General features: G+C 44.0%; 1 protein-coding gene across 2 annotated transcripts; it reads left to right on the top strand.

Annotated features, from left to right (window-relative positions):
- The first annotated feature begins 64 nt into the window (after positions 1-64).
- Positions 65-27,451, top strand: SHC4 (SHC adaptor protein 4). 2 transcript variants are annotated; one of them, XM_064389750.1, is made up of 12 exons: positions 68-1,317; positions 8,063-8,133; positions 13,665-13,728; positions 14,612-14,731; positions 15,795-15,848; positions 18,214-18,265; positions 18,610-18,736; positions 20,742-20,922; positions 22,230-22,290; positions 23,659-23,829; positions 25,301-25,554; positions 26,238-27,451. In XM_064389750.1, the coding sequence occupies exons 1-12, from the start codon at positions 745-747 to the stop codon at positions 26,391-26,393; spliced, it is 1,884 nt and encodes a 627-aa protein (XP_064245820.1). In that variant the 5' UTR covers positions 68-744; the 3' UTR covers positions 26,394-27,451. The 2 variants fall into 2 exon arrangements, with proteins under 2 accessions (XP_064245821.1, XP_064245820.1); XM_064389751.1 differs by lacking the exon at positions 23,659-23,829 and having other exon boundaries at positions 65-1,317.
- Positions 27,452-27,930: the final 479 nt, after the last annotated feature.

Here is a 27,930-nt window from a genome sequence, read left to right as displayed (position 1 = left end):
CGCGGCCGCGCGCCGAGCGCCATTCACGGCGCTGCCCGCCCGCACGCGCCGAGCCCATTCACAAAAACTTCATTCATAAAAGCGGCGGCGGCGGCGGGGGCGGCCCGGGCGCTGCGGGAAACGGCCCCGGAGCCGCAGCAATATCCCGCTGCTTCGGGATTATCATGGTGCTGAAGGACTTGCCAGCAGGAATTAGCGAGACCGACGCTGCTCAGTGTCTTTCGAAAGAATCCTGGGTTTGTGCCTGACGGCGGGGCAGGAGCTGCAGCGCAGGGATGCTCTTCGCCTCTGGGGCAGCGGCGGTGGAAGTGCAGAGAGCCGGGCACCTTACGGGGTTCATGCCGGTCTGAAAATACCTTTGGGCCGGTAGCTGTCTTGCTCTGCTTTGTGTGGAATATGCTTGAGCTTTCGCTGCAGCCAGGACTCTGCAATTATTGATGCTACAGCTGTGAATCTTCAGAGCTAGGTGGGATTTAGTGCCTGGCTTGAGGCAGCAATGAAGGCAGGTTTGGATAGTGGCTCCTCTTCTTTCCTGTATGCTGCTTTTATTTCTGCTTACAAAATGCCAGATGTCCATGCAGTTTTGAGCCTTGTTCTTTGAGGAAAATAAACCATTCAAGAGGGAGTCAGCAAAAATATCCAATAGGTTTCTGTTTTGAAAATTTTGACTTGCTTGATTTCCACATAATTTATCTACAAGAGCTAATTTATGCAAGAATATCCAGTTGCAGACCTGCCAAGGCTATGAGAGAACGCAGCCAGCAGAGCCTCGGTGGACACGTCCTGTATGTAGGGTTGTTCAGACATCCAGGAATGCTGCACAGGGCTAAGTACAGCCGGTTCAGGAATGATTCCATAACCTCCCTAGACGAAGGTACACAAAATACGTCTTTAAATATCAAAGGTTCTTCCTCCTCTTCCCATCCTTCAACACCCAGCTTGCTGACGGAAGATGTCTCCTTGGGGCCACAGGACACCTGCACCACGCTGTGCACGCTGATCCCCCGGATGGCCAACATCAAACTTGCCAACCCGTCCAGTCTGCCGGGCCTGAAGAGTTTCTGCCTGGGAGCCAAAGAGGTGCCACGGATTAAGCTCACGGAGTGCGTCACCATCCCGAGCAGCCCGGCCTCACCTGAGGTCAGCTGCCTGTCGGCCTCGTACCCGCAGCCCGAGCTGGACAGGCTGCTCCCAGCGCCGAAGGCAGCGGGGGACTGCGCCCAGGAGGCCGCGGCTGTGGGCAGGCAGGACAGGGGCCTGGCCCAGGGCACTGACAGCGCGTGCAGCCAGGAGCCAGGAACCACCTACAGCGTGCGGGTGAGTACTGGGCTCCCGTTCTCTGACAAGGCAAGCAGCTCTGCTGGCTGCTGGGTGGCCTCCATTTTCCTGCCTCTAGAGCCCATGCCCCAAACCACGGAGTTCTCCCATGTATTTCCTGTCTGCTGGTGTACACAGGGCTGTGGCATTGAGATGAGGGAGCTAAAAGCAACCCAGCTGCTTCCAGAGGTAACACAACATCCAATTCCAAGGGACAGTTGTAGTCTCTGTGAGGAGTGCTGCCGAGCTGCAGCTAAAACAGGTTACTCTGCATGTTGGAGGGAAAAGGAGGCCCATGCAAGGGCCTCCCATCCCTCACAGAGAGCAGCTCCAGGCATTAGGTGCGTTCTGGCCCATGCTGCTGACATATTTGTCAGGGAGGCTGTGGGGCAGGCGCTGCCCAGGTTTATTTCCAGTATGGTTTTCTGCTGGTCTCCCTTTTGTGGGCATTATCTCACTGGCAGGAGCCTCACAATGCAACAGGGAGACATTTTTTCCCTTCATCTTCCTGATACGTTGCTCCCATGGCTGTGGGCCTGCAGGAACCAGCCCAAGGAGAGCTGCAAGAACATTGCGGACATGTCCCAGCCAAAATCTTGATGGTTTTTTCAACTAGCCCTTTCAATAGCACAACAAATTGGTAAATACATGGGGGTTTGGGTGTTTCAGCATCAGAGGATGTGCAAGGTGAGAGGATGAGCAAGGTACTCATTTCCCCAGAGACCACCAGGCTTCTTCAGGATTTGGTGATGAAGCCTTAGAAGGGCTGGGAAGTGGCCAGGGCTGCAGCATGGCAGGACCATGGGGCAGGGGGATGGTCTCACCTGAAGGCAAAGTGGGGCCAAGGGACCAAGGGCTGGGTGAGCTGCTTCCAGTCCTTACCCTCTAGCCCTGGCCCTTGCCCTCCCTCCTGTGTGTTTGGAGGCACTCACTCTCCCCATGCAGCTTCTTGTGCCCTGCTGGGGTTTGGGGTTGCTGGGATCTCCACAGAGACCCTGTTAGGAGGCAGGTCAGGTCTACGTTATTGGGACTGCTGCTGCCAGAGATCTTTGGCCTTAGCAGCTGAATCAGAGTACGAGGAGGATTCAGCAATTACATGGAGAGGATCTACAGTTATTTTAGAAAGGCAATAATGAGGTGAATCAAAGAAATGTCGTAGGGGAGAAGCTGTCCCCTGCAGACTGGAGTGAGGCAGAAATGTTCTTGGTGTTATTTTAAAAAGGGGCCCTGCTGGGCTCATTGCATCCCCTGGGGAGGCAGCTGTGGCCAGGCGTGACTGGTGGTGACAGGGCACCTGTGTCACAGCCACGTGTCACCCGGGCCTGCTGAGGAAGCTGAGACCCATAATGGCACCTGGTCCCCCAAAATGCTCCCAAAGGTTAAGTAACAAAGAGCCCAAATACTAATATTTTTAAGAGAAGCCTGGACAACTCTGATTCTCATGCTGTTGTGTTTCAAAACATCCTTTGTATGGGATTGCTGCAGCCTTTACAAGGGGGATATTTACCATGTCCTTGTTCTACCCGTTAAAAGCCTTCTACCTGTTAAAAACCTTCCCACAGTGCTGCCCATCTGGAGCTGAGGTTGTCTCTGAATGGTACCACAGTGGCCATGGCACTTCTCTTTCCTGCTGGTGTTTGTGAGGGCTGTGATGAGCCTGAGGAGTATTCCAAGGGGCACTTGCCATCCTCTCTCCTGCTTGTTGGGGAGTGCCAGGGAAGTGGCTGCTGCTGAGAAGGAGGATAAGATCTGTCTCTCAGCACTGTCCTGCATCAGTGGTTTCTCTGAGAACAGCAAGGATGATGTTTACTGGACCTAACATGGAGTAAGGCTCTGTACCTGAGCTTAAATCAAAGCATGAGTCTTTGAAAGATGATTGGTTTTAAAAAAATATTTAACTAAAATATGAAAAGGAAATACTATTGCCAGATTAATACCATTATACTTTAAAATAATATGGTAAAGGTTGTTTGCAGCATCCTTTGTCTTAAAGGGCTTTTAGCAATGTGCAGGTGGATATAAACCTGTGCTAGTGGTTTGGTGGTGAATGCATACAGATATGAATGACATGCCATCATGTATGTCTCAAATCAGTCTCATGTCTCTAGATTAAAAGGAGCCTGACCATTTCCAGCACGGTAGATCACAATTGCGTGACCTGCACCCCGAAAGCACACGTGGGCACCAGTGCCCTGCAGTGTCCCTGGAGGATGCGACAGGTCAGCCTGGAGCACTTCTCCTTGCCTCTGTGGGGAAGGGGGTCCAGCGCAGCCCTTTCCTGGTCCTAGGTTGCCACCAGCGGCTCTTCCATGTTCAGGGCAGGGAATATTGTGGTGTTTCAGCTGCAGCCGTTCCGTGAGCTGCTCTGCATGGCCCGTGGTGAATAAACAGCCAGGCGCTCCGGCAGGAGGGAGAAGCGCTCCGGTGATTCACGGCTCGGAGCCGCAGCCGTGAATCATGAGCCGGGGCCCGGGGCGGTGCTGGCTCTGCCGGGTTGGGGGTTCGGGGTTTGGGCTTTGGGCTTTGGGCAGCCTTGTCCCATGGGAATGAGACTGCGGGGCACTCGCGCCTCTGGGAACCGATCCCTCGGGAATGTGTTCAGGCCATTCGCTTTATCGCAGCCGGGGAGCAGGGACGGGGAGGATTGGAACCATTCTGTTAGAGACCTGGCTTGAGTGCAGTGCTGCAGAAAGTGTTTTTTTCAGAAAACAAACCCAAATATTTCTATATGTCTGTATTTATGATTTTTTCCTTGGGTTTTTTTTTTCCCCCCTCAGGATATATTTAAAAATTGAAAACCTGTGAATGAAAGGGTCAGACTTTCCCAGAAAAAATTTCATTTATCAAAAGCTGTTCTTCTTCACAAAAAGCCCTGGCTTGCTGCCCTCAGGGAAGAGGCTGTGCTGCGTGGGCATGAGGAGTGGAACAGACCAAGGGCCTGTCTGTCTGTCTGTCTGTACTGCTGCTGCTGCTGCAGGGGGGAGATGAGAGCAGGGCAAGAACATGAGGAGAGTTAGGCTAGCACTGACAAACTATTGGGAGGGTGTGCGTTTGTGCTTAATGATCTTTAATGGGCTCTTTTAGTCCTTGAAGGTAGCTAGTCTGTTTTCCAGCTGGTTCTGCCTGAGCTGTCTCACAGGTGCCCTGGGGCTACCACCCACATCTGCACTGGTGTGCACTGCTGCTCTGGGCTGCCTTGGCCTCTCTGCTTCCTGTGGTGGGGATGGCAGAGGTTCTCCTGGCTTTGCTTTTGGATCTGGATGGGGTTGGTGTTTGCTGGAGGAAACCAGTGTGGTTCAGGCTGAGCAATGAGCCAGTTGAATGTCTGGCAGGGCGCAAACCTGGGCCAAAGATCTTCATTAGCTGCCTGACTAGTGGCTGCTCACGGAGTTACAGAGCACTTACCCCAGCCCGGTAAGCCCTGCTGTGTGAGGCAGGATGAGCTGAGCTAACAGGCACAGTGCAGTCTGTGTGCTGGCAGGAGCAGTGCCACTGCCAGGGGAGCTCTGGTGGTCCCTGCTTCCCAGTGGACACAGTGACTTTCTCAGCCCAAGGCTACCTCAGGCAGCACCTAAGGAAGGGCTGGGAAAACTTCTGTACCAAAACTACAGTAATCATGCTCTGCTCCTTCCCCACATCCCTGGCTAGCTTCTAGTGCTGTCCATGGAGGGCAGACAGCACTTTATCTTCCTGCTAGGGTGAAAGCAGGGAAATCTCACAACAGGTTCCTGAGCCTGGCCCTCTGCATTGTCCTGCCATGTGCTGCTTATTCACATGGGCCCTGCCTGGTGCCTGCTCATCTCCTCCCACACAGTCCCTCATCCTGTTTGCAGTCACTTTCTGTCATCTCACTAAATAGATGTGGAAAGGTGTGTGCATCTTCAATAGCTGCTGTTCTCTCCTGGTGGTGTGGGGAAACGCAAGCCAGCCCCAGATCACCCTCTGTGCTCAAACACCAAGGGACAAAGCAGTCCCTGGTGCCAGTGCTCTCACAGCCCTCTGCAGGCAGATGGGATATCTCTGCACATTGGTGGGGCCATTCCCTTTCCAGCAGGGGCCAGTGAGTATTTCCTTTCCTTTCCTTCCTAAGAGCTGCTGCTTGTCTTGGCAAGAGCTCTCCATCCTGCTGCTGACAGAACAGTGGGTTCAGCATCCTCTTTCATTAGTGATGTCAGGTCTTCAGCACTTGGCTTGTTTCACTGTTGCTGTTCTATTTCTCTGTAGGTAGCTGAATTCTGCAGTTACATCTGTGTTTGTTGCCCCAGGCTGGTTAGTGCACCCTTGGGCCAGTGTCCAGCTTCCCCCAGCTTGCCTAGCAGCTCAGTGAACTGGGCCTTGCCCCTCTCTGTGGGCTTCAGAAGATGAACACCCCTCCCTGTACACCACCTTTGGACCCAGTTTTCACAAAAGCACCCGGTGAATAGCTTGCACTGGAGCAAGAGCTGTGGGCTGCTGTGGCTTCCTCTCCCAGGCACCTGTGGTTGCTGCCCTGCTCATGCTTTGCTTTAACCTTCCCTGCAGCAGGAAAGATGGAGCTGGCCTTGACCCTGCATCACCAAAGCCCATTTATGTTTTCCTGGCATGTGCTGTTTGGGGTGTACAGGACGGGGAGTGGGGGCATCACCTGAACTGGAGTTTGGGTGCAGAAGTCTGAGACAAACATTGTTCTTCTCTGCTGCCTTCCCCTTCCTGCCATGCGTTGGTTGTGCTGCTTCTCATATTTTGCTATGGAAGGGTTAATATTTTTTTTATTGTTTTTTTTTTCCTCCTTGGAGAGCATCTTTTGTTTTCTTGAATGGGCTTCTGGTATCCCATTGTCCTTTTGTGTGCTCCATAAGCTTCTCCCAGGCTCTGTGACCCTGACTTGCTCTGCCCCAGCCCCACACCTCCCCCTGCCCAAGGCTCTGCTGGTTCTCTGTGCCCTCATACTGCCATGTGAAGGTTCAGCCATTTCCAACTGTGCCAGTTCAGATAACCAACGACAGCTAAAATAAATGAGAGATGCAGTGAGGTGCCATGTTAATGCACTTCCCTACTCAGGCTTTTAAAGGGAAAAAAAAAAAGGTCTTTTGTGAATCATTGATAAGTTCAGCTTCACTCAGGGTCACTTATGCAAAAACCTAATATTGATTTTTCATCTTTGCTTAGAGTAGCTTCCCACGCATCTGTTCAGGATGCAATGGGGACTCACTTGTCAGCATATGACTCACCTACTTCTCTAAATTTTTCTTTTTTCAAGGATAGAGGAGCAGCCAACCAGCTTACAGGATGCTTGACCTTATACTGTAGGATCAGAGGTCGTTGCTGTGCTACAAGCTGAGGCTCTAGACATATTTTCCAGATTTGCTTTGTTCCTGTTAAGCAGGAATATCTTTAACAAGGCAGATAGCTCTCAAAGTCATTAAATGTTCATTAGGGAAGCAGTTCTGCCAACCTTTCAGATTCTTATTGATGTCCTTCCAGGTCTCTGACCTAATTCTGGAGTTCTCCCAAGGGTTACATTGCTATCTGGAAAAAAAGCAAAATAGGGATAATACAATTGTTGTGGAATCCCTGACTGCACATATAACATTCTCTTTTTCACACACTTATTTCTGAAAGTCTCCAAAGCTGAAACAGATACCTAAATCCAACCCTCTCTGAATGGCCCAGCAGAAAAACTGATTTACAGGCAAAGTGAGGCAGAGGAACTAAATATGGTACCTCTCTCTGACACAGAATGCCCCCTCCATCCGTTCAGACCAGGGACAGAGTATGCCTGGCCCTGCCTGGGTTTTCCAAGTTGTCTCTGTGTCCCAGAAGCTTTGACTTCCTGCAGGAGAGGTCTGCACAGGCATGCTGTGACTGCAGCCCTGGGGCACTGTGTGAGCACTGCAGGATGGTCCCAAGAGGAAAAATGAGAGACCCAGACCTGTGCCAGCCTGTTGAAATGAAGAGATCAGACTGCTTCAACAACAGAGAGATTGACATCCATAGGAATGCTGAAGGATTAGTAAGAGATGGCTGGGGATATTCCGTCACATCCTTGACATTTCTGAGAAATAGTATTATACAAATCCCAAATGAGTGTAGAAAAGGCCCCAGCTCTGTCCCATACAACAGAAGTGTGGCATTCAGCCTTTAATTTAAAGCAGGTCAGTTTATAGTGTAGGCTCTGAAGAGCTGTTGCTATGAGCTGGAATTGCAACTTCACATCCTTCATCTTCTGCAGAGGTTATTTGTCATCAGACATGTAGCAGTGTGGAGCCAGTGGTTTTCCTTGTGGCCTGTAATGCCTCCTCCTCTCTGGAGGGACACTCAGCCCTTCTGCAGGGGGCTCTGAGTGCACTGGTCTCGAGGGGCTTCCAGAGCCTCTCTGCTCCTGAGGACTCTGTTCTCTCCAGTATTTCCTCATGTATTCCTCCCAGCTCAGTGTCACAGCCTAATAACTGAGAGTAAGCAGAAATGGAAAAAAAAGGAATAATTGAATTTTGTATCCCCAGAGTGCTTTGCCTTTTTTTTAATTTTTTTTTTTTGTGCTATGGTGTTTAAGTTGTTGGTATCTTTATTGCTCTTCTCTACACTTTTAGTAAAACAAGATCTATTTAGGAAGCAGCTTTAGGATGGCTGATTTGATTTTCCATTTAGACTGTGGTTCTGCATAAACTTAGTGGACAATAATCACATTTGCTTCCTCCTGTGATCCTCCTCTTACTTGTGTACCAGATATTAACAGTCCTCCCTTTTCTCTGTCTGTTTTCCTTAGTACATGGGCTGTATTGAAGTGCTGCAGTCAATGAGATCCCTGGACTTTGGCACACGAACACAAGTCACCAGGTAGGTGGTGTAAAACTGAGATTCAGACCAAGAATGAAAAGCCCAAGTGCTAATTTTTGTATAAAGCTGAGGGTGCGTGCCAAGCTCTGAGACAATTCTGAATAGGAGTTTGCATGTTTTGTTTTGTCTTTTCCTAAGTGACGATTTGAATTATTTGATCATTACAATAGGCTATTTGCATTGGAAAATGAATTGTTTCAGGCACAGACGTAATTTCTCTCCCAGTCCTTGCTCAGAGAGCCTCCCCCTGCAGTGGCAGCACAGAGCAGACATCCCCAGCAGCTGGGGCCCAGCAGCAGCTGGGCTGTGCACGTGGCTCAGCGCTGCCCGCACGGCTCTCCCAGGGCACTGGGAATCCACTGGTGCTGCTGGGCCAGGCTGGAGAGCCAGGACACCATGGATCTCTCTGTCACGCCTCTTCCCACCTGGTGCAGAAAGTGCCATCAGTCCCTCAATCCAGCAAGGTCACCTAAGGAGTTTTTATCAGATGTATGACATCGCTTGACCCCATCTGCACCAAGACCAGCCTCAGCTGGAAGTGGAGTCACAAGGAAAGCATGTTGAAATACAGCTGTTTCCATCTGTACTGCAAGCCTAAGTTTTTAGGCTGCAAATCAGAAAAGGATTAATGTTTTGTTCTCAGATACAGCTGGGGATGTGGTTAAAATGTGAAATATTTTGTGGTCTTTTGAGAACTTTGCAACTTCTATTGCAGGTTATTGTCAGTTTCTGAGTGTAGATTGTTAGTATCCTTACACCTGTGGGGTGGCTGAAATGTCCTGCCAGAAATAGAAAAGCACAATTTTCTTTTTGCATTTATTCTTGTATGTCTGGCAGTACGGGAGTGTTTGAATTTTCAAAACAATCACCTTCTCTCCAGCTCTGAGTGCTCATGGTCCACCAGTCAGGACAAGTGCCAGGCCGCCCCAGCAGGTACCCAACAGCTTTTTGGAGAGGTGGGTGGCTGCAGGTTATCTTCACCTGGCCTTAGATATGTTCCCTTGTCCTCTCAGCTGCTTTTCTAGCATAGTTCATGCTCAGGATGCCAGGAGTGTGCCTGAGGCTTTCTGTGCCTGCCCAGCTCTTTCTTCCTGCTGGAGGGAGATTTTCAAATGCTGTTTTGCTTCCTCAAGTTTGTATCCAAAAATTCATGGAGAAAGGAAAGCAATGTGGAGGGAATAGTGTTACATTTATACCTGTTGGCTCTCGGACTTACCAGCTGAAAGGAACTGAAAAACATGAATCCTTCAATGCCTATAGACTTCACCTGAAAGCTGTTTTATATTCAAAACCAGCAGTTATGGACATGTACAACTGGTATAAGCACACACTTGTCCAGTTCCTGCATGTGTGAATGAAGAAGTGCCTGAGATACCAATATACTTCCCTCAGGCAGGTCCTTCACACACCAAGAAGAGCCACGTAGTACACCCAGCCCAGGCCACTGTGTTCTTCACAGCTCAGCCAGAGGGCGAGGTTATCTCCTGCTTGCAAGAGGTGTGTGCTGCTGTGCTAACAGAACAAAGCTTTGGCTGGTTTGTCAGGAAAATAATGAATATGAATTACTGCGTGACAAGAGCTCGCCAACTTAAATTTGGGCTAGATAGTAAGGTTTTGTTAAGCAGAACTGTGTCAAAACTTAACAATGGAAATGTTTCCATCACCTAAAAAAAATGCCACTGCTGACCTTAACGGGCTCTTTTGTGCATGAGAAATTCAAAACTTAAACTGTTTGCAAACCAAATGCTGAAGTGCTGAGCTCACACATGCAGACTTTAAAGTTCGATCGATGACAAGCTGACTGGAGCAAAGATAACATTGATTATTCCCCTATTGTTCTCTCGGGGGAGTGAGTTTATAGACACATGCACAATGCACCAACCAAGGAGCTGCTGGAAATTACCCCACTTTAACCATGCCTGTTATTTGAATTGGGGTAAAAAATATTTTTACTTTGATGGCATTTCATTAAACAAAGAGGCATCTTCTGTTTTAAAGTGATGTAGAAAGGGTCTCTAATTATGTCTGCACCCTGCCCTGCTCGATGTGTATGTACATGCTTAGTTACCTCATGGTATCTAAAATTGGCTGTGGGGAGAGGAGGTTGGCAGAGGAGATCCCACTGCATGTTTTCCAGCTCTGCTGTGCCCGCCCATGACCTGACTTTTCTTAGGAAGATCCCTCCCATTTTGCAGATATCTGTGATCTCAGACTCCATGTAGATAACATAACGTGTAGATAACACGTAGATAACAAAAATAACACTAAGTCTAACAGGTTCTTCTGCTTGAGGGTCTTTGTAATTTTTTTGTAATGGTTAGCCTGTGCTTGCTGCTCTGGATACAAGATATGTTTGGGTTGTCACCCCTGTGCTGTGGCAGGTCCTGCCTTTGCTGGACCCTAATGTGTGCTTCTCTTGTCCAGCCATTCAGCTTTTTTCCTCTTACACATTTCCCATTTCTGTTAAATCAAGCTGGTTATTAGTCATCAAATTTGGGCATTTCTGGGAAAAGAGGTTGTGGATTGGGGCATTGACTTGCAAACTCAAAAATGGTCAGGCAGTGAGGGGTGAAGGGTGTCTGAAATGTGCAGCCAGGGAGGGCTGCTGGAAGAAGGCTGACTTTGTTTGGAAGATTAATTTCAACTTTGTTGAGCCACATAATCCCTTTCTGTTACATGGTGTAGGCAGGGCCCTAGATGCTTAAAAGCAAATCCTCAACAGCATGCTTGCTTGCTTACATCAGCCCATCTTTCGTCTTTTATTCTGGTTTTGGGGGAACAATAAACAAAGTGGCTCAGTGTTGCTGCCCACAGGCGCCCTCCCTCAGGGGCACGCTCTGGGAGCTGCAGGAGCTGTGTCTGCCACAGGTCTCACTCCAGGCTGCAGACCCAGGGAAAACCTGCAGACTGGACTTCTAAGTGGGCCTGGAAAAAATCCCAAAAAGCTGGTTTAAAGGCTTATGGATGCCAAAAATGGGGCACTCATTTTGGTTTATCGTGGGTGCATCCAGAGTTTCTTTTCTTCCTAGTGTGAGGTGCAGGTTCTAGTTTGTGGCAATGACTGCATGTAAAAAGTGTTCAGTTTTAGCAGCAGATGTTACCAAACTCCTGCTTTTCACACCTTTCAAATAATATTTGTAAAGTTTTGTTAGATCACTTAGAAAATCACCCAGAGGTGTGCAGCAAGAAATGTCTGTACAGCTATTTCCCCTACCAAAGACAGGTAATAGAAACTACTACATGGAAATGGTTTGCTAACTTTTGATTCTTTTTACTGGACAGTTGCTTCAGAGCATGGTGAAGTGGGCAGCCACCACACTGGCTTGTACAAGAACAGGCTCTGTGGCTGGCAACTCTGCCTACAACTCTTGGTTTCACATGGGCTGCCTGAGATGTGCAATAACTCATTTGTCACCAAAAGAGACAACTTCCCTGTTTTCCCAATTTGTTCTGTATCTGGTTTTCTTTCTAGGTAAGGCTAGACTTGAAGGCTCCAAGTAGCCTTAATGTCTTGGCTCTGATTTTAATTTCCTTTAATATTGAATGAGAAGATGAGTTCTCATTTTCCAAGCTGATTATTGGAATCTGCAAGATCATCCTGCAGGATGTCTTCCTCTTTTTTTTTTTTTTTCATCATGTTTGGCCTTCCTGCTGGTAACAGCTAAATAAAACAGGAGCTAACCAAGAAGGGTATCAGAAATTTGCTTAATAAAATATATTTTCAGTTGTGTAGGGGAAGTACTTTGCTTTTAAATGCTAAGAAGGGTCAGTGTTTAAAAGGCTGGGTTTCTGATCTTGTGTAACCCACGGTGAGGCCCCTTTTCTTCCCTGCTGTTTTCACTCAGAAAATATCAATTATATCTTGCTGTGGGTGAGGTCTCCATTCATTTGACAGCATCGAGGTTGAATTTCTCAGTGTGATCCCTCAGTGTATATCACAATCACACAGCCCACTGGTGTGGCAGCTGAGGGGCACTGAGCAGTGACTCTGGGGTTCACCAGCACTGGGCTGGCTTTACTTCCTCTCTCACCTGCACGGTCCTGGGGCCCACACTCCTCACGGGGCACTCCTTCATGGGACATACCTGGCTGGAGCCTCTTGTCATTGTGTGCTCTCCTGATACTTTTCAGCCCTTCTGGACTAAATATTACTCAGGAGGTGAAGGCCAGTGGTGTTTTCCTCCCACACACACGCTGGGATCTGGAAACAGACAACTTTCCCGACCAGCTCGTTTCCTAATTAGCTCTTTGGATAATAATTCAATAATACAAACAAACAATTAAACAAACTCCCTTCCCCTTTAGAACCAAACCAAATCCCATCCTTGGAAGGTAAATCTGGATTCAGCCACAAGAGAGAGGCTGAGGCTGGAGGTGCCCCATAGGGGACCCTCACCCTGAGGACACCACAGCTCCTGTGGGACAGGGCCAGGGCAGCTGGAGGCGCCGGGGCTGCGGCTCCAACTGGGATGTCCAGTATGGAAACGTGCTGAGCACACCCCAGCCCATTTTCCTGTTGGCTTCAGAGCAGTAGCTGTCAGTGAGGGAAAGGCTGTAGCTGCCAGCAGAAAGGTTTTGTCCCAGCTGCTGTGCTGACCTTGGCCAGGGCCATCAGTGCTGTGTGTCCAAACCAGTCACTTGCCTGAGCAAAGGCCAGAATGTGCCCTGTTCAAGTGTGGAAAACAGGCACAGCACTCTGTTACCCTGTGTGGATTTGTCTTTCATCTAGAAATGAGCACTGTGTGTGCTTTAAGCCTTACCCTTCTGCTGCCTGAACTGAGAGGAGCCTGCAGAGGAGAATGGGTGGCTAGAGAGGTCTAGTTTGGAAGTTCCTACCAGAGATAGATATGGATTGATAGCTCTGAAACAGAACTGGAGAAGCTGATTATACATCCCAACCCCTCCACTGTTGTTTGGGTTGTTGTGTGGTTGTTGTTTTTGTTTTTCTGGTTTTTTTTTTTTTTTTTGTTTTGTTTTTTTTTTTTTTTGAGGGGGGGTGTTGTTTTGGGTTTTCTTCTGTTGTGTTTTTTTTTTTTTAAAAGAAATCCCAAACCCCAGAAAGTCAATCAGAGAACCCAGCTGGGCTCACTCAGCATGCACCTGCTGTGCTAAATAGGAAGGATTAAGCAGGGAGGAGCCCCTCCTGCCATGCAAGGGATCTATGAACCATTCTGAGAAAAGGACTTTGGAGGTATTAGGTTGCTTGTCTTCTGGTTGAAGTTTTTTTATGAAATAAATTTTCATAAGGTGAAATGGATAGGTTTGATGAAGAAAAAGAATCCAAACCAGGCTGCTGAATCACTGTATTTTGTTAAATAGTTCTTTTGCTTGTTTGGTGGTTTTTTTGTTTGTGTTTTTTTTTTTTTAAACAGTGGGAGGAAAGAAGAAGGAAAAACAACTGCGAGAGACCTTCCAGAAGATTTAAGAGTTTATAAGTGGGCCGATAACAATAAATTGCAGAGTTGCTGGCTCTGCTACAGATGGTGCATGTGAAATGATCCAATGGTTTGTGCTGTATTTTTTATTTGCAGGGAAGCAATAAGCCGACTGTGTGAAGCTGTGTCGGGTACAAATGGAGCTATAAAGAAGCGGAAGGTAAATCCTGTTTTAACTCAGCAATTATTTTTCTATATCTGCTTTTGATAAGCTGGATACATGATTCTCTAACAGGCTTCAGCCCATGCTGGAATTAGTGCATTTTAATCCATCTGAACGCAGCCTGGATAACATGGAAGTGCTGGTAGCAGGGTGTTTAGCCTCTTTGGTTTGGGGCTGAGGCTCTGCCCTACTTTATTTTTCCCAGGATTAAGGCTTTGCCCAGAGTTCTTGCTTCTACCAGCCCTTGCAGTGCATGGTGCTTTACAAGTTTTAGGCTTTGGCTGCTAAACTATTGGAATTGGGTTGGCTTTTTTTTTGGTTTGCAAGAGGGAGCTAATTCACTGGAAGATTATCTGCTGCTTATTTATATATACAAAAAATTAAACACATTAAAATAAAATGGCAGTGTGTAATGGATTTTATTAACTAACTGGGATGCAGTGAGGGGCAACATCAGTGGTTACTGTTGGGTGGTGTCCAGCAGAACTTACTGATTTCTATCTGTAACTGTGGAGCTCAGGAGGAATGAACTTGCTCCTGAAAGAGGAATACATGAGAGAATTTCTTGCTTTACTCAGAAACACTTCATCCTCTGGAAACAAAGAAGAGTTCAGAAAGAAAACTGCACATTCTGAATTACTGAGCCAGCTATAACATTTAGCTCACTGGGATTTTTTTCCTCATTATTGACATAAAACCTATTCCTTCCAGTATTGCATTCAGAGCTGATGTTTGTTAGAAGATCTATTTGCATTTGATCAAGCCATTATCCTTGCCCCATTGAAAGTCTCAACAAGATACCATAAAACCTCCTTGACTTTTATATGTTTCTGCCCCTCACAGACTGAGCTGACAGCTTCTTTCTTTTCTTTGTTCAAAGCCTCCAGTGAAGTTTCTGTCTTCTGTACTTGGCAAAAGTAACCTTCAGTTTTCTGGCATGAACATAAAGCTGACCATTTCAACAAGCAGCCTCACTTTGATTAATGCTGACACGCAGCAGGTAGGATACATGTAATCAGTGTCCTTTCCTCCATGCCACAGTTTTGTCCTCATTTGTGGCTTCTGAGGGAAGGCTGTGCCCTTCAAAGGGAATGCAGCACCCTTCAGCAGACCTGTGCATGCCTGGTGAGGCTGAATTACATGTTGTCTCTGAATTTAAAAACACTTTGGAGGAATTGACATACAGCACAGGTCCTTTTTGTTCATGATGGTGTGTTCTGTGGGGAGGGATCCTTGAGCACTTGGCAAATTGTTTCTCTGGATGTGTTTGCCTGTAAAGTGCCTAATAAACAAGGCACTAGTCCTGACTGTAGTTTCTGACAAATCTTAGGAGGAAAAAAAATTATATAGGTATTAAGTCAGAGCTTGGCTTTGGTGTCATTCAAAGCTACTTTACAGCTGGATAGTACATGTGTACAATCAATTACACTGTGTAAAGGCTTTAGGCTCCATTGAGGTGTGTTCCTGAGAGCCTGGGTTTGCTTGGAACTGGGCTGTGCTCCCTTCCTTCTTGGCAGATATGATAAGGATCTTTGTCCTGCCCACCTAATTCCTCCCTCAGCTGTTGGTATCACTCCCTGGATGATCTCACCCTGGGCCAGCAGCAGGTTTGGCTCCAGGCTGGAGCAGGGGAACATCAGGGAGGTCATTTTGGCTCACTGGCTCTGAGGAATGCTGCACTGAGCTGGTGCCATGCTGAGCATCAAGGGGCTCCTAGGGATTTGTCTGTAGTGCAGAGGTCTCCTGTCCATTGCACATCTGTTCCAGGAGGGGATTAGGACACCAGGTTTTCCTTCCTTTTGGGTACAATTAGAAGTTGGGGGTTGAATTAATTCTGAAGACCCTTTAAGGAAGATTTCTCAGGGATCTAGACATTGCGAAACATGAATAGGTAGTGTAAAAAATATTCCTATTTTTATCTCTTTCCTTCCTAAACAACACATGCATAAATTAATAAATGGGATTGTTGTGAATTTACTTGCTTGTTCTTTAAAGACATATGTTCTGATGTCTTCCAATGTGTGGCCCAAGAGCATGTGTAATTAGCCTGTTGTGCTTTTCAGATTATTGCCAACCATCACATGCAGTCCATCTCATTTGCTTCTGGAGGTGACCCAGTAAGTATTGATTTATAAAATATACTTCTGCAGGTTTAGTAAACTCATGTCATAATTGTTACCTGCAAATGCTTTGCTTCATCCTTTCCTTCCACAAGCACTAACAGAGTACACTGCCCTTCTGGATCATGAGCAGTAATAAAAGAAAACTGGGGGACTGACATTGAAAAGGAAAGGTGGAATAGTGACTCAGTGCTTATTTAATAGATACATAGCTAACTTTCCTGTTGCCCATCAGTGAGTGTCAGTCCATTCAAAAGCCCTCTGACTTGGGGATCTGAAAATAAGCATGTGAACATAGGAACTGATCAGTTCAGTGGTCCCTGTGATCCAATACCTGTCATAAAACCTGTCAGCACTGGCACCTCTAAATTTTTAGATTAATTTTGACTCAAGCAAACAGCTCCTGTGAGACAGATGTAGCATAACCACCTCCTTCCTGCAGATAGGGCTGTTCTTCCTAGTGCCACTGCCATGCAGTCATGGATGTTTTCAAGTCAGAGGGTTTTTATTCTATTCCAGAGTCTGTACTATAATGATTGTAAGCAGCAACCCAGATTGCATCTATCTGCATTGGATAAGTAATTCCTTAGGGCTTGTTTACCTTTTTTAGTGTTTTTTATATTATTATCCTGCGCTGGTCTTGCACAGTGACTTCAGATTTCAGAGGCTACACAGGGCTGGGTTTGGTCAGTGCTTAATGGCAGGGCCAGCAGGAGATGTGTGTGCACACAGATGTGCTGCAGGAAATGGGCTTGGTGGAGCAGCTGCTGACACTTCCTACTGGGAGGATAATGTGAAATAGGGGCCTTGCTCATCAGTGGTAACTATAAATCTAATGGCCCTTCACATAAGGGGCAATTTTGTTGTCTTGTTCAATTATTTTTTTCAAAATTCCCCTTTCATTTAAAATGGGACACAGTTTCCACAGGACCTGTCTTTCCACCTGCCCCATATTCAGGGTCTAAGTGAAGTTCAGTGTTGTTCTGGGCTGTGAAGGAGTAGCAGTATTCTGCCTGATAATTAAGCCTATTCTGGCTTTATTTTAAAGCAAAATCTTCCAGACATCTACATAAACATTAAAAAGACATAAAAAATAGCAGGTGCTGCTCCAGTTACTTGAGTTTCTAGTCACTCCCTAGTGTGATTTATTTTAAAATATCTATCCTGAAATATTTATGAACTTTAAGAAAAACTTGAAAGGAAAAGGAAGGAAATTGAGTTCACTAGACACATAAGAAATATTTAGCTTGCTTTGCTTTAGTGATATTAACTTTAGAGATTAAAAAAAAATATCTAGGACAAGTTCTGCTAGCCCTAAGACCTGCCTCTTGTGTCATTCATTGTGAATTATTAAATGATTGTTTTTGTGCATATTGCAAATGGGGCCTTGTTTCCTGCCAGCTGATTGCATCTTCTCTCAAGAGAACCATGCCTTTAAGCTGTGAATTGCATTTTCCCTGTCCCACCTTAAAGATCCAAAATAACAAAATGCATCTTTAATAATTAAAAGAATGTTATTCATTACCTCACCAATTTGACTGTAACACTGAATTATCAAGCCACTCTCTGCTTTTGTGGTATCATTAGAAATGTTAATTTTTCTCTTCCACTTCTCTTTTCAATTTGACTAGAAAAAGAGGATTATTTCAGTGCTGGCTAGAAAGAGAATCAGAAACAGAAAACTGATTATACTGAGGTTGTCTGATCTCAGCAGCAGCTTTGAGATCCAGAGTAATTTAACCTGATTGTAGCTAGACTAAAATTGGGCAGCAGCAATTGAGATCAGATACCCATTTTATTCTGCGTAATTTTAAAGTTTAACTTTTCTCTAAGATGCCTTCAAAACTCAATCTTATTGCTACCAACTGGGAACACTGGAAACTCGTCCTTTGCAGGATGCTAGCTCTATTTTATCTTCCAGTGATTCTGGTAGGGACTGTCCCAGCCAAAAGCTGTGAGCAGCAGTCACACAGCCCTGATGTGTTACATGGGAAAGGCTCTGAGCTCCATGGGAGCACTGGAAGGAGCAGCACTGCCTGCTGATGAGGCACCAGTTGTGCTTCTACTCCTGTTGCAGAGCTGGAATTGAATACATGGTTTATTCAAGACCCAAAGAATGACAAATTGTCTAGTGCATTTTTAGAAGAAAAAGAATATGGGACAATTGCTGTGTTGATAGCCACCAGTGTGTCATTGATATTTTCCTTGGCTTACTTTGCTTGTACCTCTGGTTCTTTTTCCCTGAAAGAAACGTGCATTTTAAAGCTAAAAATGTATCTATTTATATGCAATTGCTGTGCTGTGGTGGTAGGATTGTTCATAATTAAAATATTCAAGACATTTGTTGTCTTCTTTCCTGTAGGATACAACAGACTACGTGGCATATGTAGCAAAAGACCCTGTTAATCAGAGAGGTATTGAAACAAGCTTCCAATTGTTATATGTGCTTATATGATTGCTTTATTTGTATGTAACAAGGAGTTGTTTGAGTTGCTAAATAAGGAAGCTACTGAACTCAGCTCAATACTCTGCACAATTTCTGGCTTTGCTGTATTTTTAGGGGTAATAATATGCAGGCTGTGGCTTTAAATGTCATGTTCTTTGTGCAATGGAGTGGGAATCTGCAGGTCAGACTAAAGCTGTACTAGCTGCTGCCTCCATGGAGGGGTAGGAGCCTTGCTATAAGCAGTATAGCTTGAGTCTCTACTGTCTGGTATGAACTGCATTTACTTAATTAAAGTGAGGTGTCTCTTTTCAGCATGCCACATCCTGGAGTGTCCCAATGGGATGGCACAGGAGGTGATCAACACCATAGGGCAGGCTTTTGAGCTCCGGTTCAGACAGTACCTGAAGAACCCATCTAGCCTGGTTACATCTAATGAAAGGTCAGCACGTTGTCAGTCACTTAACTGGCAGTTTCCTTCTCTTTCATACTTTTCAGGAAAACAATACACTACAAAGAGTGATCCATAAGTAAGATGCTTTGAATATGCTTTCTGGACATAGGATAATTCAAATGTATGCCTGTATGTGCAGTGTATAAGACACCAAAATTAGCTTACTCCAGTGAACTCCACTGATTTTTGTGACATTTGTACAGGTGCAGAACATAGAATTAAGCTGTATTGTTCCTTAGAGAAAGCAGCCTTATTTTAAGTCATGCAAGTTGAACAAATGTTCAAATTACTCTGCCCAAGTAAGTTCAGCTCTATAAATAGCAGACAGACACACACACATACAGAGACTGAGCTCCATCCTGACCTGTGCCAAGTTTAAGCTTGCTTCAGCTCTGGAAAGTGTGTGGTGGGGAAATAAGCCATTTTAATTCATCTTTCTGCTATTCTGCTCATGTTCTGGCAGCAGCCTCAGTTTTCACCTGGCATAACTTACATCAGCCTCATGAACTGAAATAAACACAGCCACCACCTGGCATTTTAAAGTGTGAAGCCCTGTCCTCTGCACATTGCCTGAAATACAAGGCCTAGATTAATTTCTGGACCACAATTCCCCATTTCAATTACCCTTCTTCCATTGCACTGGGGACACAATTCTTGCTCTAATTTGTGGCTCTCCTCACAGATTAGCCATGCCTATTTTTCTCAGGCTTCTTTTTACTGTAACACTGAATTTGATTGCCTGCTACTTCTCATGAGTAGGTAAAGCTGTGGCACTGCTTACCTGCACCCTGAGCACAGGAGTCCTGGGCAGGCAGTGTCACTGGAACAGGGCCTCTGCATCACAGCAGAGCTGGTTTTATTGCATAAATACAACTTCAATTTATATTTATTTCAATGTATATGGTGGTTCTTGCCATTCCACTGCTAAAACTGGGCTGTTTTTCCTGGGGAAAATAACCAAAGGAAAAGCCTTTTATTCCTAAGAAATCCTGCTAGGTTATGTCACAAGCAGCATAGGAGCAGGGAGAAATGGAACAGGGTAATTAGATTTCCTCCTTGAGCATAACCCACAGCCAGCCTCTGAGAATGGTCCTTGGGCAGAGGAGTCGGATATTGCTGTGTGAATGAGTCACTCCCTTCCAAACAACTATGAATCACATAATCAAATACTTGCACTGCATATCACATAATCAACTACTTGAACTTTATCTCTTTCCTGCTCATGGCCTTTTATCCAATTATACTCTTGTTAATCAGAGAAGTAAGATTTGAGATGAGTTTTTTTATTTTGGGACCGGAGACAGTACAGGAAGCACCTAGTTGTTTTGCAGTGTATCAGCTGTACATTTAAACTATCATCATTCTGGTTTAGCTCAAAAAAAACATTGTGTGCTCTTCTTCATGTCATTCAGTGTTCCCTTCAAGCTGAGCCAGAATATTGATTGTGGCTATTAAAATCAGGGTAAATGTCTCTGAGGACAGCTACCTTTTGGTTTTTTGGGTTGTTTTTTTTTTGGTAGTAATATTCGATTTTCTAGAACAGTTGCAGGCTTGTCTGACTAAATGCTGTGATGTTTTAATTTTTCTCTTTAAGTCTGACCACCCCCCAGTAATCTCTAGGTTTACAGAGTTCAGTCAAGAAGCCATAAGAATTATTTTTATGGTCAGCATTTTGATACCTTAATGAACAATGTGTTGAAATTCTTAAAGTTTCAGTAGATTCCTCTTACCTTTTCTTTGACTTGAAAATATATCTAGGCTGCCTGGTGCTAATGAAATGGTTGTACCTCCCTTTATCCCAAACTGTCATGACTATTTTTAATTCAGGAAGAATAAACAGCTCTGAAAGTTCCAGCCCAAAGCCCTTTACAGCCTCCATATGGTGGATCTGTGTATTGTGTGTTGTGCAGACACTGCGGATGCTTGCCTACACTAGAAAGCAATTGATTACATCAGATGCTTCTTTTATTTTTTTCCCCCATATTTTTTTCAGTGAGGCAGCACATGCTAATGGATCAGCTGGGAATTCACAGGAGAGGGAGGATCATCATGAATATTACAACGAAATTCCAGGGAAGGAGCCTCCCACCGGCGGAGTGTTAGACATGCGAATGAAAGCGCAGACAGACCCCAGGGCTAAGTGTCCTGCCCAGTGCAAAAAGCAGCACTGCTCAGTAAGTACAGCATCTGCTGGGATAAATATTCGCTGCCTATTATGGGAATGAATAATAAAATGTTTCTGTGGTGTTAAAGCATGGCATTAACATCAGAACCAGGTCCTGATTATCCTGGGAAAAGGTTTTTTTAGGCTAGATTTAATGATGCTTAGTACATAATTGAATCCCAAAGCACTTTCTGAATATTAACTGGTTTGTCCTTAGAGTACTTTCAGGAGATCAAGTAATATTCCCTTGTTCACTCATTAGCTCTGAGAAGAAAATAGATACCAATTTAAATGGCTTGTTGGAGAGAATATCTGCAAAATCTGGGACCTCCTGGCTCCCTATTCTGTGATCTAATAAATATTTCATCCTGTCCATTATGCTCTACAACTTATACATACAACGTTGACTGATTGCAATATATATGCAATATTCATTACTCTTGGATTGTTTCAAGAAACTCTGTTAAATCAGCAAAAGATATCTGTGGCTCTTGTCTGGCATAGTGGGAAATTAAAACCAATCAGGGAGTAAAACAAGCCAAGCTCAGACTGGCTGCACAGATTTCAGAGTCTGCTGTGTGAGGCCTTGGGAGCACCATTATTTCCCCACACAGGAAAGAAGGCACCACCACTTTGCTCAGAGGGAGCACACTCAGATGTGCCTGCTGGAATCCAATTGGTTCTGTCTAAAAACTTGCTGCTCCCAGGTGTTATTTATGTTTGGTGGCAACTGCTCCTGGGCTGCTGTGTGTTCCTGTGCTACTGCTCCATCCATTTTTTGCTGACATGAACCATACTCTGCATATCAGGTCCCCACCTCCCAGTGACCAGTTCTCTAATTCTAAAAATGTTTTACTGTATCCAGAGTTTGCACCTGATGCTCACCAATGTTGTTGCACAGAGTTATCCTGCATGTAAACGCTAATGCCCTTTTCCCATGGGGTGTTACTTTTTGGTTTTCCTTTCTCTTTCAGTGCTGCTCAGACAATATAGTAACCATTTCACTTTCAAACCATGATACTGTAGTTGATTTTATGATGAGGTACACTTATTAGAAAATCTGAGCTTTCTTACCTAGAAGTTATACTGTATATATACTAAACATTAGATACATAACTGGGCAGTAATGACACTCATATTGGAGTCCAGATGTGACATTAAAGAAAGAAGAGTATCAGTGTGAAATGTTGTTTGAGGAGATGAGAAGAAGATGTTTAATTACCTGTATGTCTATTAACTAATGCATGGATGTTTTGAAGTTACCTGAGTTTTTCTAGGGGACTACTTTATGTGACTGACTTAAAAATTTTTCTACAGACGGGCAGTCCAACCTTCATCAATATATATGAAAATTGTCCAGAAGAAAACAAAACTGTGGGTATGTACTCTCTTTTCCTTCTCATGCATATGCAGAATTAACCAGGGCAGGCTGCCTGGAAGAGCTGTCCCTTGGCTTTCAATACAATGGTGAAAAGTGTTCTACTTAGTGGGTCATTTTTAGTTCCCTAGATGGAGGGCAGACAAAAAAGCCTTACAGCTTTTCTAAAGGCCACTAATCTATCTTCATGTCTGCTGGCAGACTTACTCATTTTACTTCTCATGATACTGTACAGTAGCTCTTTGTTTTTTTAATTCTCTTTCAACTCTTTGTTGTTTTATTCCCTTTCTTCATACCATTTGAAAAAGGAAGATACTTCATTACTTATCAGTCTCTGAATATATCCCTTCTCCTACAAATGCTCAATGAGATCCAAAGTATCAGCACTGTTTTTTTCCAACAGAGCCTGGCCCCTGGGTTCCAGCTTCCCTGGCTTCTCAGTGGGACTGTGCCCTTCCCCTGCCTTAGGCAGCTTTGTACCCAGGATCAATTTGCCTTTAGCAAAGTCTGCTCTCAGGGACCCCAGGAGATATCAGCCTCCATCCCTTTCTGGACTTCCTTTGCCACAGCTGATGCCCTGAGCACATTTCCTCAGCTTTCTCATTCACTGCACAATGAGGTCCTTTCTGAATTCCCACCTGCCCGGCTCTGAAGTGATCCATTACACTGTCTGTAGGGGATACTTCAGTTTCTTGTGTTATTTCCAGTTCAAGAAAAGGATAATCAAATGGTTTCTACAAAGAGAGGGTGAACAAACAAAAGAATGAATGAATAGATCTATGAATAAAACGTTTGTTGAAGAGCAAAAATATGCCTGCTATTTGGCTAGCTGAAGTGCTATTATTTTCATACCCTGCAGGGGATATTCTGTTATCCTGTTCCTAGGCTTGGATCCTAACCTGACAGATGTGGCTTGGGCTCTCCAGGCAGAGCCTCAAAGCACCAATCTCCTCCATCTCTCCCTTCTCCACCAGAATAGCAAGAGAGAGAATTGCTCAGCTTCCCACAAGCTCTTTTTGTGGTGCAGAGGGGAAGGAAAGGGTTTTGAAACAAATAACATGTATGGTTTGTGTTTCTGTAGAAGCATATGTATTAATTTCTTTCCAGTCTGTGGGAGGTGCACTGCTGACATTGATTGAAGCAGAACTGGACCAGTGCAGAACATTTCTGAAAACTTCATTCTAATTACTTTTGGACCTGGTACCTTCTAGACATATGGAACAATAAGTTCATTTGCATTTTTATTTTCCACCTGAATTACTTTAGTGGGCTATGAAAAAGAACATCATTCCTATTTCAGCTTTTACAGTTACTTAAAGCTGAGTTAAAAAAAAAAAGAAATCTGTGCATACTGTATACTAATTACAGGTAATTGTGATGAGAGATCACAGAAGACAATAAAAGAGGCATCCTCATTGAAACCTGCCTACAAAGCAGATCTCTTTGATGATCCATGTTACATCAACACCCAGCCCCTGCATTCTGCAGCCCGAGGCCCAGCAGCAGCACAGAGCCCTGGGAGCCCTCTGCGCCAGGCCAGTAGGTTCCCCTTGCCACGCCACACCTGTCCAAGCACTGCTGGGAGGGGGGCTTCTCGTTTCTCTGCATGCTGAAAGATTTGGGTTTCCCATAAGAAATACAGAAAAGATGGGGGGGGAAGAAATCTATCCTGGTTGTTCTTTTTTCTTGTTAGATTCAAGAGAAAAGGGATTAAAGAGCAGAAATTGTGAGGGTAAAAAAGCAGAGTAACCTTTCATCTTCTGTAGTTCATTGAAGACAATGAATGGAGTGCCACAGGTATTGGAAAGCAAGTCTTTAGGATGGTAGGAGCCTGGAACTGCACATTGCCTCAAGGAAGAAGCTAGAAGCTTCTCCTGTATGTTCAAGGTCTTAACCACTCTAAGGTGGAGATGACCTCAGATGCCTTTGCTTCACAGGCAATAGCATGCAAGGCTAAAGTGGGATTATTGTGACTGTCTTTTCTCAGCTCTTCCATAAGTGACCATTGAATCTCATCCAATAATTTCTAAATCAAACAGTTTGATTTGTGGTATCAAGTAAATGTATGTCCAAACTTGATTTATGGACTGAAAGTGGTGGATATCCATTAAATGATTATATAGTTGCTACTGATTGTCCTCATTATTGAATATACTTTATTAGCTTTGCCTTTTATGGTTTCCCACTCAGTGTTTTCTCTGTCAGAGCTGGCTCCACACAAGAAAGTGGAAAAAGGACTGGACAATAAAGGAAATACAATAAAGAAATCTGTGACCATTGAGGCATTTCCAGCTTGGGACTGCATCATGCTCTAAAAGGAACTGCCTATATCCTGAGGAGCCTTAGGTTGCACAATTCCATTGAAGAAGTGGTATCCTCATATTTTCCTTAGAAGAATCCTGCCTGTGAATCATTTGCAGTCTGACTGGCTATATCCCAAACCACCCAGTTTTTTTAGTACATTTGGTAATTGTTCGTTTTTTAACAGCAAATGCATCATGCTGTAATCCTTCCCTTCTGGCTACATTGGCTATGTTGTCTGACATTCCTGCACATAGCTGGAGCCACTCAATATGACTCTCCCAATGATCTGTGACAATCTCTTCAGAGCTTGTTAAGGAAGAAGGAAAAACAAGATCTTGAGGGGAAAAAAAAAGCTAAAAAGCCAACAACAATCTTCTTTTTACAGGAAGATTTGACTTTTTCATACAAAGAAATGTAACCCCAAACTAGTACAGCATCAGAAAAATTCCTCTTTCTAATCCCTGTTGCCTAGCGACCAAAGGCTTTCCCATCTAAGGTAGGGGAAGAGGTGGTGTGATAATTTTGCCTAATGCACTGGAGGGTCATGAGCATTCATGTGTGCATATTCTTACAATCTGTAAGGTTGGTTTGCTTCAAGACTGAATTGTTTGAATTTTTTAAAAGCTATTAAAGATATTGGCTTGCATCCTTTTAGGATGAAGTTTCAGGTGAAGTGTCCAATACATTCCCTTTCATTTAATTTTAGAATCACCGGAACCTGTTCAGCAGAGTGCCACAAGCAACACAGCTGGTCTCTGTGTTCTGCCACAAATAAAGCAACAGCTAAAGAATGAAGATTGTTACCATGGCAAATTGAACAGGAAAGCAGCAGAGAGCCTCTTAGTCAATGACGGGGATTTTCTGGTACGGGAAAGCACAACGTCACCTGGTCAGTATGTCCTCAGTGGACTTCAGGGAGGGCAGGCAAAGCATCTGCTCTTGGTGGATCCTGAGGGCAAGGTATGAATATTTCATGTAATGACATTTCAGTGCTGCTTAGATATTTCAATCAAAATGCATGGGTGCATTCCATGAAGTGGAAGTGATTTGTTTCTATCCGGGTTAATTTAAATATAGCCAGTGGCTACAGTAGGTTTGAAAGTTCAAAAACTCATAAACACTGAAGTACTGTGGAAGTAGCAGTGAGGAACTTAAATACTGTTAGTCCAGGTGCTGATAATTAGTGTACATAATTTTCTAGCACTAACTGAGAACAGTTAGTGCTAGAAAAAAATAACCCTATCTTTAATTATGAATTTCTGGATACAAAAAAGGTTTGTTGTTACTTCAATTCTACTTTCTTCTGCTCAGAAGAGCAGTCTTGAGTGACATTTCTGAGGAGAGAGTAAATCAAAAAAGTAATCCTCAATGGGATTTAGGGAAAAATATCTCTCTTCTGTGGAGAAAAATAAAAGGTTATTTCTTTCCCCTGTGCATAATCAGCCCAGTTTGACATACAATCTTTTTACTTTACCACTACTTTTCTTGTGAGCTAATGGTGGTCCAAAGGATAGATCTGAATTGCCTAACAATTCTGCTCAAGTGAGTTCAGTGGTTTAAGTGACTTTTGATTTTAATGTGTTAGCCTCATGTCCAACTGGTTATAAGAACAATCTAACATATTCTTTTGCTCCTTCCACTAGGTGAGAACCAAAGATCATATATTTGATAGTGTGGGTCATCTTATTCAGTATCACATGGAAAATAATTTGCCAATCATCTCTTCTGGAAGTGAAGTGAGCTTGAAGCAGCCTGTAAGGAAAGAGAGTAATACAGGACATACACAGTATCACAAATAATCCTTTGGATCTCACAAATCCCAAGACAATTCATACCTGAACTTTCTATTATGAAGACAAGTCAAAAAAGTATAGACTGCACTTTCTGCTGCTGTTCCAGAAGAAGCTCTTTTGTGTGTGTATGAATATATGTATATGTGTATATCTATGTAGATCTATAGAGATCAACAAGCATAGTTATATAGATACATATAATCTTAATCTTAACAAAATTACACCTTCAGAGTGTGAGATTCATTTGTGAGAAGGTATTTTAGACATGCACAAATGTCACTTTCAAGGTCATACTGAATCAGTAACTATTTAAAAGCACAATTAAAACTCTACATACAAAAGCTCACTTGAAAGAACTGCTGGAACATTAGTATGTGCCTTTTAGCATAGAATTATTGAAACCAATATTATTTATACTGAATTAGTTTTGGGTGGTTAAACAAACATGTCTATGCTTTTAACTATTTGCCAAAAACAAGTACAATTTGAATATTACTAAAATGTCATCTTCTTTCGATAGACACTAACAATTTCATTTTGCTTGTAACAGCACTTTACTAGCAAGTAATGTTTGAAATGAATGGCATTCACAATACAGAAAGGTTGTCCAGTTTCTTAATAATTTTTTGTCACTGTCTGACTACTCAAAGATTTGAGATTATGAACATTTACAAAGTTGAAATTAATATATGTAATATAATTTTGGAATAGAACTTGTTAAGGGACAAGCATGCTAGATCTTAATATTTTTGTCTTGCATATGATTTTACTATTATTATCACTTAATACTGGAAACATCTTTTTAAAGGTAGGCTAAATATATTTTCATTGATTACATAGTTGTTTACAAACTAGAAAAGCTGAACAAAACTAATACATTTTGGGAGAAAACTATTTAAAAGATGTTTGAACTTTGCATGTCTCCTTATCAGTGTTCTTTCCAAAACAAGATAGTTTTCCCCTCTTCACATAGAGTCCATTTGTTCCTAAACATGGAAAAATCTTTTAAAAGAAATCTATTAATTGTTTTGCCACAATAAATACTCTAAACATGAACAATCTTATATTCAGAGTGAACAGTGATTTATTTGGCTTCCTGTTGAAGAAACAGTGATTTAATAAGTGACTGGAGGAAGGCAGGGGAGATTTGGGGAATGAACTGGTAGTCCAGGTGATGGCCTGAGGGAAATGGTGCATTTCAGTCAAGCAATGTCCTCTGGCATGAACAGACATAATTCTCTCTGTCTCCCAGCCCGCCGGCTCAGTTCCTAAGGCAGACAATTGTTGTGGAGTTCAGCAGTTGCTGGAAACCTTCAACATGAAAGAATACATTCTGGTTGTTTGCCAGTGTTCATGGTAAATGGAACACCGTATATGAGCTCTTTCCTCTAGAAAACAAGAGGAGAGGTCTTATAAAATTATGGAAGACAAGCTTCCTTGGAGGGGAAAATGTAATGTAAAGAGCCACACTTAGAGCCTACAAGAAAACACTTTTATTTTTATCCTCAGCTAATAGCCACAAAAATACATTTCATTATTTGAT

This window comes from Passer domesticus, chromosome 14 (assembly GCF_036417665.1).
Source record: "Passer domesticus isolate bPasDom1 chromosome 14, bPasDom1.hap1, whole genome shotgun sequence".
Classification (NCBI taxonomy): Eukaryota; Metazoa; Chordata; class Aves; order Passeriformes; family Passeridae; genus Passer; species Passer domesticus.
This window is presented reverse-complemented; position numbering and strand designations above follow the sequence as displayed.

Excerpts from the sequence above, each read along its gene's own strand:
- SHC4 (XM_064389750.1), top strand. The coding sequence starts at position 745 with ATGAGAGAACGCAGCCAGCAGAGCCTCGGTGGACACGTCCTGTATGTA. Across the intron at positions 8,134-13,664 it reads ACACGAACACAAGTCACCAG|GGAAGCAATAAGCCGACTGT; the intron begins GTAGGTGGTGTA and ends TTTTATTTGCAG. Across the intron at positions 23,830-25,300 it reads GAGCCCTCTGCGCCAGGCCA|AATCACCGGAACCTGTTCAG; the intron begins GTAGGTTCCCCT and ends ATTTAATTTTAG.